This window comes from Muscardinus avellanarius (assembly GCF_963383645.1).
Source record: "Muscardinus avellanarius genome assembly, chromosome: X".
Lineage (NCBI taxonomy): Eukaryota > Metazoa > Chordata > Mammalia > Rodentia > Gliridae > Muscardinus > Muscardinus avellanarius.
The window spans coordinates 117794783-117810380 of record NC_137792.1 but is presented as its reverse complement, the minus strand read 5'-3'; the positions used below and the strand labels follow the sequence as shown (position 1 = coordinate 117810380).

Below are 15598 nucleotides of genomic sequence, written 5' to 3'. Positions count from 1 at the left end.
ATTTATTTGACATTATAATATAATATTGCATCATTTATTTTTTAAAAGTGAGAACATAAAGTATGCAGTTTAGCTCTCATTTGCTAAATAACAACAATATATAGCATTGTTTTCCACATACTGAATATAACTTAGGATTGCACTTTATAGTTAAGTCCTGGTTAAAGTCTATACTTGATCCTCTAACACTAAATTCAACGGGTTGTTTTCCTAAACTATCTTTGATTCTGTGACAAAGTCACATTTTCATCCAGTGGCTAGTAATAATAGTATTCATGATTATGAATTTTGTTAATATCCTTAAATTCAACCAACCATTAATCTTCAGCTATAGATTTGAGTTATATTGGGCATGTTATATAAAATTGTTTACAAATAGAAGCCTATTTTCTCCTAAAGACATGCTCATTTTTAGCCTGAAATTTCCTCTCTGTATTGAATCTCCCCTGCAGCCGACATTTGAAGATAATGAATGAAGTCATGGCATGGGATGACTCACAGTCACTTAGGCACCTAATTTTTCAAGAACAATTGATTTTCAGAGACAAAACTCCAAACTTTCAAAGGTTGATCTCTTCTGCCTGTAACTTTTGAGTGCCCCCAATTATTCATAGATGACAAATCACACAGACATATAAGACCTATTTACATGCACAAATCTATATAGTGGCCTTTGGTGCTTTCCTTCCTGAATTGCCTAGCTCCATTTTCCCAGAACCAATTCAAATAGGTAGAGAATCTGAAAAACATCAAGAAAGTACTATATCTGAGGTCTAGAAAGAGCGAGCATGATTAAGCCCCAAGTTTATAGTGATTATAATAGAAAACAAAACATTAGATTCATCTCCGGGCAGCAGTAGAAAGCAATTTCATTGCAGCTGTCCTTCTGACTCAGAAACCTGCAGGTCAGAAACCCTGTAATGGTATCATATCCTTTTAGGCAATATATCAAATATGATCAGCTCAAGTTTGCTTGTGATTTTTAATCAACATATATATTACTGGGTAGGAAGCCTAATTTCAAGTTCTGCCTACAACCTGCTGCTATTAATGTGTTTGTTCTTAGTAGACTGTCTAGTGACTAAATCTAGCTTAGTTTGTGTCTTTTGGAAATTTTCCTTTGAGTTTGCAGGAGCTAAAATGTTTAAAGGTGTTTTTTCTTAACAGTGTTTCTCACTTGCAAAATAAAAATTTAAAGCTAAATTCATTTGTCTTTTGTTTTTTGTTTTTGAAAATAAAAGGTGAAGTGATTAAAACACTTGCCTTACCCTCATGTTTGGAGCTTATTGATCTTTTTTTTAATCAGCACTAAGCTGTTTTGTTCATTCTTTTGACAGGTATTTAATTACTGCCTACCATGTACAAGATACTATACAAGCGATTCTGCACCTTAATTCTAAAACTAGGAGTAGTTTGTATTTCTCTTTTTCTCTCTTACCTCCTAACTCTCTCTGTTAATGTCCAGTGAAGCCAGGCGTGGTGGCGCACGCTTGTAATCCCCACGCTTGGGAGGCAGAGACAGGAGGATCGCACAGGTTTGAAGCCAGCCGTGCTGGCTTAAGAGACCCTGTTTCCAAATTTTAAAAAAAGTATAAGATATGGGAGTGTAGCCCGGAGGTAAAAGGGTTTCCAGGAACCCCAGTACCACCAAAAAATAAAATAAAAACTAAAATAAAAATGTCCAGTGAAGAAAACAAATCACCATGCAGTTTTTATGATATCATAGCTATCTGCTTTTGATTGCCTATCTAATGGAGTCCGGTAAATATATGCATTCTTAAAAGTTGTGTTCGTCTTTAGAGTACATACCATGCATTGATAATTTACATTAAAACTAGAGTCATGTGAAGTCAGAAAAGGAAGCCCTTCCTATCAGTAATGTTTACCATCAAAATAGGTTACCCTTACAGGAAGTGAGTTCCATGTCACTGGAGGGCGCTATTTAAGCAGAGTTTGAATTCATATTTTTCAAAGATTGTGAAAAAGAATTTTCTATTTTATATAATATTAAAGTAATTTCCTATTTTCTAAACCATCAGTTAAAGAAAGTTAAAGAAGGTAGCACAAAAACATACTGAGGAGCCATTCAGTTATCAGAGTTTATTCCAGAAAACCCCGACTGGATAATTTAAGCATTAAACTTAAAGGTATATATGTATGTATATATATATATATATATATATATATATATATATATATATATTCCCATATATATTTTCCCATATATATATTTTCCCATATATATATTTTCCCATATATATATTTTCCCATATATATATATATATGTATATATATATATATATATTTTCCCATATATATATATATATATAATATTGTTAAATGTAGTGATAAAGATCTGAAATCTATATATATATATTTATACAAATTTCTCTATTTGTGTTACAGAAAATAGAAATTATTGATGATGAAGAAAGTGACATGATAAGTAATTCAGAAGTAGAACAAGTGAATTCTCTTTTGGATTATAAGGTAAAAGTAATTTCAGAATCTGAATTTATATGAGAAGGTATTAAGTGAGGCAGACTTTTATGGTACCTATGTTACTTCCATGTAAAACATTACGAATTCTGGGACTCTGCGTGTATTCTCTCTGGCAACATGAATATTGGTCAGAGTGCTGGGTGTTTTTTTTTTTTTATTACTGCTGGCTGGTTTAAATGGTTAAGATTTTGAGCAAAGAGTTTGCTAAACTGGAGTAAATATTGATGATGTACAGTAAGATAGTGAATAGTGATAGTTATTATGAACTTTATGGCAAAACCTTTTAAAGCCAATGCTCATTTTTAAATAGTGGTAAAGGGGAGAGTGTGATGATACATACCAGTAGTCCCAGCTACTCAGGAGGCTGAAGAGGAAGGATCACATAAGTGCATACACTGGATGTCATATAGCGAGATTCCTTCTAAAAAAAAAAGGTGATAAAGGGGGATTTTTCCCCAGTGGTTCCTGCTAAATGCAACTTCTCTTGGAGACCATATTTTAAAATATAATTATATACCTGTTGGAAAAGTTTGAAAAGATTTCCAAAGCAAATACAGAATGAATGGAGATGAACTTTTCTTAATGTCACTTGTTACTAAAGGCTTCCTTTGACCATATATACCATACATGATACAGTTTTTATTAAATTTTTACATATCTTTCAATCTGTATGTCAATATATTTTCTTGATATACTTACCGATGCATAAGTGCCGTCCCTCCATTATTCAGTATTCGTTCTTACTAGGTAACTTTGGACCCTTCTAAAATTTTGGCCAAAGAGTACTTTCCAAATAAAAAGGTTCCTCTTTTGGAATATCATCAGTGTTCAAAGCACAGTCTAGTTATTTCAAGATGTTAACAGAAAAATGGCATTTAATCAGAAAAGACAACAGCTGTCATTTTCTGAAAAATATTTTCAGTTTTACTATAATTGAAATTTATGTCACTCAACAGATTCTGTTTTCCAAATGTTCATAACATGTCAAACTCTAAAATATTGAACATTGTAAACACAGAAGGAAATTGTCTTTTGAAATGTATTTGCTAAGTGGTCAAAGAGCACAATACAACCTTGTATTTAAACTGTATTTCCAGCTAACAGCATTATAAAGCTGTAGGTTCTGAAGTACAAAAGATTGGGCTAATTTCTCCTACATAGTCATATACTATTTCTAAATTCCCAGTTCAGGATTAAAATGATTCTGCAGGCCAATACTTGGCACACACTGTGGAAACTACAGACGAGAAGAGTGGATTGAACAGCTGTTAAGTGTGCTCCACTTAGCACTCTGAAACAGGTCAGATAGGGTTGGGCTAAAAAATACAGAGGATTCTTTCCAGTACCTCTTCCCTCTAAGGTGGTAGTCTACATAAGAAGGTGTGGAGCTGAAAACCAAGGCAGGCTGAGCAGATACTGAGTTAGGGAATATTAGCATTTTTACTGAACTGCAAAGGACATCTTAGTAACACAGTGTTTTCCATTATGATCAATATTGTAGGAACAGGGTGTCCTTCACTATCCTAGTAGCAATACCTTTTATAATTCATCAGCATTGTATATAAAATTATTTTCTTTATATCAAAAATTGGGACCTATGTAGAAAAAATCTTTGTATAATCATTATAATTATTTTTCAGCTATTCCGAGCTCATCAGCATTGTATATAAAATTATTTTCTTTATATCAAAAATTAGCACCTATGTAGAAAATATATCTTTGTATAATCATTATTTATAAATATTTTTCAACTCTTCTGAGCTCTGTTACCTGAATTATAAAATAAGAATAAGTGAAACCTCATATAGTAGCTGAATGCTAGTTTAAAATACCCATACCAATTTAGAAATGTAATGTCTCTGAGAGAAAATTTCTGTACTCTATTTATATATGTGTACTAATGTTCCTTATTTGTGAATGAAGAACACTTTGTTGATGTCTTAAGTGCATTCACCACAAGCTTCTTGAAAACAAAGACTTATTTTACTCATCTATGTGTTACCTAGTTGGAGATCCTGGCACATAGATGTTTAGTAACTACTTGCTGACTTAATTCATCTTTGGAAAGAACTTTAATGCTATGTTACAAATGCTCCTTTATGTAAAATCAATTATGAAGAGGAGCTGAAGCATTACAAAATTAATCTTTTATCCTTGGGATTTAGTTCACCGAAATGAAAAGACCATTTTCTATACTATATATAATTACTACTATACAACTATCAATACTCAGTTTGAGCAGTGGAATTTCTCACTGAGATACATCACTAGAAATCCATATTCCTAGGAGTCCTAATTCAAAATGCTTATGAGACACGTTGATGAGTTGGAGCAGAAACAGGCATAAACTAGCAAGTCAGGCTTGGCATTCATTAATAGGCTTTCCAGAGATTAAGTCTATGGTCTACATGGAAGCTTGTGTGCGCCCTGCAATCAACTTAGAGTATTGACAAAGCTAACTGGGGATGCAGGGAGGATTTCAACAAGAAAAATAAGCTAGCTCTTGTTTTGTGAAATTCAATGACTGATATTATCTTCCTAGTTTCTTTCACAAGTACTCAATTTACTTAGGAAAATCTCTAAAGTACATATAAATCACATCCTGTAATCTAGGAAGTGTTTAATAGGCTTGCAAAAAGCAGCTTCAAGAAGAAAGTGTCTGCACTATTAAATCATCTTAAAGCTGTTTATACATTTTAAACATTTCATAAGTACAGAGATGTGTTTGCATGAGAAATTAGAGACCTGCATACCAGAAGATTCTTCGTGACTTTTGCAAATGTGATTTAATGTTTTAAAAATGTTTTCTGATGGACTATGTGTACAGTGCCAAAGGACTGTGCATTCAAATCAGACACTACTGAAATGATAGCTATCTCTTGTTATTCAGAAAGACTTCCTGGTCAGCACTTTACTAATACAACTGCTCTGACAATGGATACTAATAAAACAAACGTTCAGAATTAGTAAAATGTATTGTGACCGGAGTCTGTTGAATTTTATTATAATGCTTACTGGTAATTTAGGCTGTTGTATAGTGCCTCTGGATAGAAATTTAGTTTGTCCAGATGTTTTACTTGATATTAAGTGGTTTGAAAAGGGAGCAGTTTTATTAGATAAAATAAATACTAAACTGAGCTTTTAAAATAAATGATGCAATAAACATGTTCATAGATGGACTGTGATTAATACCATGGTATCCTCGCAATTGAAACAACAAGATAGCCATAGGATCAAATAACTTTAATGTATTTTTATGCAGTTTTTGTAAAAATGCTGCTAAATGTCCTGCTATACACCTTGTGACTAGTTTTCTAGCTAAAAAGAATATTCACAGCTTGCCTTCATGGTTTTTGGCAAGGAGGCTGTCTCATCATTCTTTTTTAATAATTTGTATTTTTATTATAAATTGTCTTATAGTTATTAATAAGGTAGAAAGTGATGCCATGATTATGAATACAATGTGAAATAATTACAGCAAGCTAATTCAAGCACACTTCACCTCAGAATTCTTTTTTGTGGTAAGAACATCTGAAATTTGTTCTTAGTGATTTTGAAATGAGCAATATGTGGTTATTTACTATATCTATCACTTACACTATTCAGTTTTGAAAAACACTTTTTTATTTGCAAAAGCATGGGAAGAAATAGAAGGCATTATGTGAAGTGAAATAAGCCATGTGCAGAAAGAAAAGTACCTCAGGCTCTTGCATATACATAGAATCTAAAACAATTGAACCAAAGAAGCAGAAAATAGAATGGTGGTTATCAGAGACTGAGAGGGGAGGGGATGGAGAGTAGATTGGCAGTCGAAGGGTATTTGAGCCTTAAGTTTTAATACAGGAGGAATAGTGGCTATTGTTATCATTTTGAAATATTTTGTAGTTTTTTTTCTTTTTTATTTGTTTTTTGTTTGTTTGTTTGCTTGCTTGATTTGTATGTGCATTTGGTTCTGGCAGTAGAACTCAGAATCTCTAGCCTGTTCTCTACCACTGAGTCACACCCCTATCTATTATTATTTTATAAGATACAGGTGTCGTTATGTGGCCCAAACTGTCCTCAGACTTTCAGTTCTCCTGCTTCAGTTCCCATGTAGCTAAGACTATGTGCCTGCCACCATTCTTGGTTATATATTTTGTATTGTTAATCAGGTTTACTGACACAAGATTTCCACACAGGAAAAAAATACCTTTTCAAGTATTCAATTAGATGAGTTTTGACAAGTGAACATAGTTGCATAAACACCACCACAATTTGTTTATCTGCTTACTAATAATGAAAGCTTGGACTATTTCCAGTTTAGGAATATTATAATAAAGTAGTTATGAATATGCATTTATAAATATTTGTAGACATTTGGTATCTCTATTTGATAACTACCTAAACATAGGAATACTGGGTGTGAATGAATGTGTTGAATTTTATATGAAACTGCAAACATGTTTTCCAAAGCGGCTATACCAATTTACACTCCCACCAGCAATGTGTGAGATTTTTAACTGCTCCACATTTTCTCCAGTACTTGGTATTGTCAATCTCTTTAAATTTAGCCTTTGTAGTATGTTAGTAGTATTACCTCATTGTGGTTTTAATTTGCATATCCTTAATGAAAAGTTATATTAGATATTTTACATGCTATTGGTCATTCATACATCTTCTCTGATGAAGTATGTGTTAAAACATATTGCCTACTGTTCAGTAATGTATTGCTGGTCCTATACTAGGGTTTCAAAAGTTCTTTATGTATTCTGGAGACAAATACATTTTCATATATATGAATTGCAAACATTTTCTCCCAAGATGTGATTTGTGGTTTTATTTTTTTATTGGGTTTTTTGAAGGGAAATGTTCATGAAGTCTCTCTTATGTTTTATAATTTTTGAGACCTATTTAAGAAAAAATTTGCCTTATCCAAGGTCACAAATATTTTCTTTCATTTTCCTATAGACATTTTACATTCTTAGGTTTATAAGATTGAATTTTTTTGCATGCAGATTTACATTATTCAATCACTGTTTGTTGCAGATCAATCAACCATATGTGTGTGGGCCTATTCCTGGGCTCTTTACTGTTTCATTGATCTTTATATATACCTTTATGTAAATATTATATCATTTGATTGTCATTGTTTTAAAACAGTAAGTCCATTAATTAGATTCTCATGGCCACTCTCTTATTTGATCCTTAAGCTATGGATTACAACATAATATCCATTTTCCTGATGAGTAAACATAGTCACAAAGAAGTTAATTGGCCTACCTGTGTTTACACAGTCATCACTGTTCCTAGCACTAAAATATCTCTAACTACTAGTCTAATGTCTTTTTCTATATAACTAACAAAAACAGTTAAAAGAAACTAAGTGGCACATAATTTGTACACAGTGGTACATTTGGAAATATCTTCTGAATAATAGACTACTCAGCAAACTATTTCGTTTTAGTGATTCCAGTCCCTCCTTAGTTCAAAATAACCATTTTAGTTCTCAGCATTTGACTTTCTTAATGACACATTCAGCGTTGCTGCATCTGTTAGTGCTCTTGGGGTTAATTGGACTCTATCTATTCTTAATACTAATCCAAATGCTTAATTAGGTTTGATATAAGAGGGATATTTTCAAGAAGAGAACTATTTCTTGGTTTTTCTCTTACTGAAATTTGTTTGATTGGATTTTTAACCTTGTGTTTTTTATTGGTGATTTGCTTAAAGGCAGCCTTTGAGTATCATCATAATTTCCTTCTGTGCTTTATATTTTCTTTATTCTAGTATTTTATTTTCTTTATTGTCCTAATTTGATTGCTTTTTAGAATTTTATTGTACATTAAGTATGTATGGTCTCAAGTTTACATAGGGTGATTTTATTGTTTGATGTTGTATCTTTCAGAATGAAGAAGTCAGATTCATTGAAAATGAGCTAGAGATTCAAAAGCAAAAATACTTTAAACTTCAGACTTTTGTTCGAAGCTTGATATTAGCTATGAAATCTGAAGACAAGGAACAACAGCAGGTAGGTCCCAGAAGGGACCAGTAAGCTACAATGCATCATGTTGAAAAATGTCATGTCAGACTTGAGTTCTTCATATCTTTTTATTTATATACTTCTTTCCTGGTTGGTATAGAAGATGTGATTCTTTATGATCTTTTTACACATGGTTTTCTTAAAAATACATGTTAAGATTTTTTTTAACTGCTGTAGTGGGAAATCAAAATAACTGATTAACATACATTTTGTATATTGAATAGGAAAAACTAGTTTTAAATTTTAATTTTAATGTAATACCTCAAAATGTTTGAAGTGATGGGGTTACCATAACTAGAGAGATACAATTCAGGGATATTTTTATAAATGAAAAAGGTGAGGCATTTATTTACTGCTTCTTTGGATTTTATTTACCTGCTATCTCCTTACTAAAGTTCACAAATGTTTAGAAAACTTATGTTTTGTGATGTGCTGCTCAATACTAAAAAACTCATTCAAGACAGAATTTAAGTATAGTGTTCCAGTCCACACTAAAGATGAAATGTCTTTTGTTCACTGCTGTGGATTTTTATTTATAATTTCTTCCAAATTATATATTCTGTCTCATATTTTCATTTGAAATCCTTATAATTAATTTGTGTATAATTTCAAGTGGAATATGTATAATTAATTCATCTTGAAAAAAGAATTATAGAATTATATGAAACGTTGCATTTAATACTAAATGACACCAACTTTGCCTCTGAATTAGATAGTACTTTGCTGATTCCTTCTCAGGGAATTTCTATATGAGTAGTGTGAGACACAGGTAACCATTATGCATGAAGAAATATAAGAAATTTGTATTCAGCAAAAAATGTCAGGAATACAAAAATTCATCCCTTATGCCCAAGGAAGACTGCATATGCATAACCCATCCCAGACATCTCCAGGGAAAAAGGTTAGCGTCTTAACATGCCATAATTCTCCCTTCTTAAAGAAAAAAGTCTTTATGTATTTAACTGATGTATTGAACCACAAAATTTAAACTAGAAGAATTTACTCTTGAGGCTCAAACCAGCATATATATTATGTGTCCAGTTTCATGAATTTTATTCCCTCAGCCTTGTCTATTCACCAGCATCCCTGGACAGTAATCTTCAGTTATCTTTGCCAACTTTATTTGAGCATATTGCTTTATTAAGTGATTTATATATGTTCTGTGACATATTGAAAATGTGTTTGTTTTTTAGGAACCTAAAACACAGATTTTAAATGAATAAGACTAGTAGTCGTGAACAGAGTCCCAAGAGTACTATAAATTTTAAATAACTGTAAAATAACCTCTACAAAATTAGGTCCAACTATAGAAATAACTTGAAGTGTGGTCCTAGTCTCAAAAATAATAACATAGTTTTGAATTCAGTAACTAGTAGTTACCTATGTCTCGACATCTAGGAATAGCACAAAAATTTCATTTTATTTTCTAACACTAACCTCATTTTTAAATTAGTTCCTTCTTCAAGACCATTAACAAATAAGAAAAGCCAATGTATATTCTATATTTCTCTGTCTCTTCTACATTTCCTCTAGTAGAAGACTAATGAACTAAGATATGGACAAAAAGTTGACTTATAGAAACAAGGATACAAAACTTGTACTAAGCAGGGCATGGTAGCACACACTTGTAATCCCCAGCTTGGGAGGTGGAGACAGGAGGATCGCGCAGGTTCGAGGTCAGCCTCCCTGGCTTAAGAAACCCTGTTTCCAAATAAAAAGTATAAAATGGTTCTGGGAGTGTAGCTTGGAGGTAGAAGTGTTTCCAGGATCCCAGTACCACCAAAAAACAAAACAAAAAAACAAAAAAACAAAAAATAAAAAAAATCTTGTACTAAATATTATAGCCTATATTATCAGCACTCAAAATAGAAACTATTGATGTTTTCTTATTTTCATTGTTGACATTGAGTATAATGGATCCTAAAATATTTTTTCAAAATTTGGAAGACACTACTAGTAGTATACAAAAATAATCTAGGTGATCTTTTTAAGTTACTGATCTTTTATTATACTGAAATATTTACAGACTTATTTCTGGAGTTTTATTTTACATAATAGAAGAGAGCCATCATGTTATTGGTTTCTTCCTTTTAAAAAGGCCCAAGTGTTTTCTAATTATTCTTGATTTGGATAAATTGGGTGACATGAGTGGTCCATAGAATATTTTGAACTAATGAAGAAGGTCAGGGTTTTAAGAAGTACTCTTGAAACATTAGATAACCCACAGGTTTTATTTTAATCAATAGCAATTTTAAAATCAAAGTTATATTGCCAGAGTTGTTCTAAGTCATTAGTTAATGGTCTTTCTTCCCCTGATAATTCTCTAGGTGTTCCTAGCCAGATAAATTGTCTTTCTTGAACTTCAATGTTTCCGCATTTCCAGGAGAATAAGAATGATTAACATTATAGAATTTGGCATTCACATCGTAGAGCCCAGAATCAGTGTAACAGATATTGATCATATATTTGGGAAAATATTTAATAACCTCTTGGGAAGAATGACACTTGATCCATTGATAAGAAATCTATAATAAAGTTGTTTGTGTTTATTTTAGTGTCTGTGGAAATGACAGCTCCAACAATTGGCATAATCCAAACATTTGTTCATTGTATCAATGTTGTGATCAGTAAGATATTGAAATAATTTGTAAGTAGACTGTAGCATATACTGCCTCAGATATTAAGCTTTTTGATATTTCTTACTACATTCATTTTAGTCATTCAACTACATGTAATGCAATGACAAAGGAATAAATAATACTGCTTCTCTGATTTGCAGGTCTCTCCACTAGAATTTAAAATATCATTAAATCTCCGCATTCACTTGACTTTCCAGGACTCTAAGCACATGTTCAGTGAGTGTTAATTTGAACACTTCTCCTTCTTTAATACGGCATCTTCAAAATTGCATAGTGAACTAAATCCAGTGTTACATTATTCATATTCTGATTAGGTACTGTCAGCAAAGTTTATTTTCACCTGGACTAGGTTAGCGGTAACCCACTACTCTAGAAAAAAATAATGACTCTCTGTCCTATTACTGGAACACAGTACCTTATAATTTGGTGACTTTACTCTGTAAATAGCTTGGTTTCATCAAGAAGCTCACGGGCAATTTGATAATATAACACAAATAACACCTTTTTAATAGCTTGACAGAAGGAAAAATTTAATCTTGCCTCTGTGCTATAAGGCAAAAAGTATTGGATTTGTAGCGGCTACTTCTTTTAATAAAGAGAAGAGGAAAACACTAGCTTATTTCAACAGTGAGTTTCATGTTCTCTAATGTGCCCTGTCTCTCTGTTCCTTAATTGGATAGTGGCAAGCTTTTATTTTTTCCTGTTCCCTTGGTCCTTGTTTACCACTGCACCCAAAGCCCACAATACAAGTAATGCTGTCTAAAAATTGCCAGATATGCGACATTATTTTTAGTATTGGGAGCAGCAAATCAATCATTTAGTTCCAATTTCTTATGGTCAAGTGGGCATCAGCACTGTCAGCCACATAAAACTGATTAATCATTTATTTCTCTAGTTTAGATGCATGTTCTACAACTCCAGATGAAACCATTAGGCCATGGCAAAACTTGGTTCATGGTGCTTGGTTTATCCTAATTACTCTAGCAGAGAAATGAGCAGCCCTCCAGATACATCATTACAACAGCTAGATTCAATGGTTCAACTGGCCCTAGTGGGTGCTTGGCCATCTGTAGATATGGGCATAATCTAAAGAAAGGGGAAAACATCACTTGGTCTTTTCAAGTTGTTAAAGTTTAATCTAAAATAGAATAGCTGAACTTCTTGCTTAACTGCTAAGTTTACTCTCCCAGTGAAGAATAAAATACTCCTTTTTGTTAAATGTGGTTCTTTCTAAAGGATAGCATAACTAGGCATGAATATTTTAATAAAGAATACAATTCTAAAGCCATTTAGCAGTGGTCAATGAACACTCAAAACTAGTATGAAAATCATTTACCTCAAACACTTCAAAGCACTTGCTTCAAAATAATTGCTCATTGCCCTCCTGGTTTTCCACTTATACAAGGTTATATGCTACATAATCCACACTCTTAACATCTAGTATTTTGTTACCTCCTTAAAAGTCTATGAATAACTTTTCTTTTAGGAAAGGTATTGTATAAGATCCTGAAAGATAAATGTTTTCTTCTTTAAATCTACAAGAACAAATCAAAACAAGAGGGCAGCAACGATTAACATAAAATTACAAAAAAATCTATCCACCTACTAATCCAAAAACTTGATTTTTTTTCTGACTCAGGCACTGCTATCTGATTTACCTCCTGAATTAGAAGAAATGGATTTCAATGATGCCTCGCCGGAGCCTGATGATACCTCATTCAGTGTGTCTTCTTTATCAGAGAAAAATGCCTCAGACAGTTTGTGATTTGAGGGGTGGGGGGATACAATGCAGTCTCTTGACTGCCTAATAGATGTGCATTCCAAGATAACTGTATTCTGTTGCCCAATATTCTTCAGTTTGAAAAATATTTCGTTGAAACCTTATGTGAAGGATAGACAAGATGTAATGGCTACAATGCACAAATGCATGCATGTGAAACTTACTTAAAAGCATTGTTTGAGAGTTTTTCCCCAGCTGATAGGATTCTAGGAAAAAAACTAATTCTGAGCAATTCAGATTTGAAGTTAATTGTGTCTAACTTCTGAAATATTTTCCTTGATTTTATAGAGAAATCTTGGTAACAGTTTTAACCAGAGACACACAAATAGAAACATTTCATTTACATAGCAAGTTGACAGAGTTTTTTAGTCTTGTTATTGTAGCCATTGCATCTTTCTTCCTCTCTCATTTTACTATCCTCCGTATACACTTTTGCTCAGGAGAGTGGACTGAAATTTAAAAACAAAACTTTAAAATGTATTTTACCTCGATGAGTCCTGGAATTATTTTTCAAACCCTATGAGAATTTGACTTAAGCTAATTATTAAAACTTGAAGTGATTACTAATACGTAATTGTAAATTATTGGTATTTCTCCTATTTAACTCAATTATTTGTGGCAAAGGGGAAGACACCACGGAAAGTTAATTCACCAACATAAAGTCAAATAAATCATTAAGTGTACAGAAACAAAATGTTGTAAAAATTTAGTTTTAATGGGAATTCTACATTGCTGCAAATGGCAAAAATTGATAAGATCTCACATTATATTAGTAAATTTGTGTAACTGGGTTAAATTAAATATTGCACAAATATTTCAGTTTATCACCATCTTTGCAATATTTTTCAGTTCCTACATTGTATGAAACAGGAAGGCAAGGTAAGCCACTGAGATTTTTTTAAAAAATCTAGTCACTCAACTTTGCCACAAAGTTTACCTCATTTTCATGTGAGGCCTGTACAGAGCCATCAGTCAAGGATAATATCCCAAAAGTGTTATAGTACTTTTATTGTAAATCACAGTTCTTGGAATTTCCTGGATACTAGTCTATGAATACGTACTTAACATGGGCTTATACCCAGTTGTTCTATTAGTAGGTACCAGATGGTAACACACTGTAGTCAGCTCTTTGCCTATCTTCCCTTTCAGGGTACCAGATGGTATTATCAAGACCTATAGAAGGGAAACTGCCATTTTCTCCTTACAGTCAAAGTGTCATGTATTTGTGAGTGGGCAGTGTGGAATTGTATTGAATGACCAAATTATTATCTGTCCATAAAAGACTAATGAAGTAGATAAATGACTGTTTTGATCATCAAGTTTCTATTTCACATATTTTGAAACTTTTAATTAAAGCCAATTCAGATTTCAGAATTCACGAAGACTATTTTATGAATACAGAAAGCAATCATGGATATCTTTAACCTTGAAATATCTCTCCCCTACATAAGTAGTTAAGATTAATTGATGGGCCTTCATTTGTCAATTACTTGTCTGATTTGATATTGCTGCCACACTAGTGCTATGGTTTCTTTGTTAGCAGAAACATTTCAAATCCTTAGGTATGCTTCGTTTTAACTGAAACCCTAAGGTTCTTTGTAAACAATGACAAGTCAAATTCCACTCAGAAAAGAACACTGAGTAACAGAACCTGAGATATTAGGATTAAATTCATCGAACCCACAGATTTCCATGAGATTGAATCCCCACTACATGCTGCAAATATAGAACCCATTTCTTTAGTAGTATGAATGAATTCCATACCTTCAAATCTCTCCCGTAATCTCCTTTCTAGTTACTGAGTTTATCTTCCAACTCAAATTTCATCGGCTTCAATATAAGCCTCTCCTTAGTTGATTCTAATTGAAAGTAAGGATAGGTTAGTCTTTCCTACATATTTTAACACTGAGGATTGTATTTTTTACATGTTAGAAATTAGTCACTGAATCAAAAATATTCATTGAGCTCCTGCTATTTGGAAGGCACTGCAAGAGACATTGAATTTCTCAGCAAGCTGAAGATTTTAAAAAAAAACACTATTTCTTATTAACTTTTTCAACAATTAATAAAACTTCTTTAAGTAAAAATTGTAATAAATTTAAGGATTATGTTAATTGTGATTCCTAGAAGGAATGCTAGCTTAAAATTTGGGGAGGAAGTGTCGATGATTCCTGGCTCCTGTATAAAATTCCATTAAAAATGAAACTAAATAAATCATAACAGTACACTTATGCTTACTTATATCTTGACATTTGTTTTTCTGCACTACAATTATTTATCTTATCCTTGGAATTAAAACAATTCTAAAATAAAATGTGGCTCTACTATAGCGGGAACCATGAAAGTAACTATATCCAGAAAAAAAATGTATAATTGGCCATTTGAAATTATGCAACATATATCCATATATTTTGTTTTGTTTTGTTTTGTTTTGTTTTTGCTGGCTGGGGATGGAATCCAGAGGCATTTGACCTCCAAGATTCACCCCCTGCCCTATCTCTTATTCTTTATTTTTGAAACAGTGTCTCACCAAGTTGTGAGAGGTCTCACTAAGTAGCTGAGGCTGTTCGCGAACCACGATCCTCCGGTCTCATCCTCCCGAATGCAGGGATTACAAGCGTGTGCCACCAGACCCAGCTACCATATATTTTGAAAAGA

General features: G+C 32.6%; 1 protein-coding gene across 1 annotated transcript in view; it reads left to right on the top strand.

Moving 5' to 3' along the window:
* HDX (highly divergent homeobox) overlaps window positions 1-12925 on the top strand; it is a gene marked incomplete at its 3' end in the record, with an annotated part of 111514 nt that extends 98589 nt beyond the window's left edge. Inside the window, exons 8-10 of the mRNA XM_080718344.1 lie at window positions 2407-2490; window positions 8387-8509; window positions 12800-12925. Of these exons, the coding sequence (XP_080574470.1) occupies window positions 2407-2490; window positions 8387-8509; window positions 12800-12925 (333 nt within the window). The remainder of the gene's footprint in view (window positions 1-2406; window positions 2491-8386; window positions 8510-12799) is intronic.
* Between the last annotated feature and the right edge of the window lie 2673 nt (window positions 12926-15598).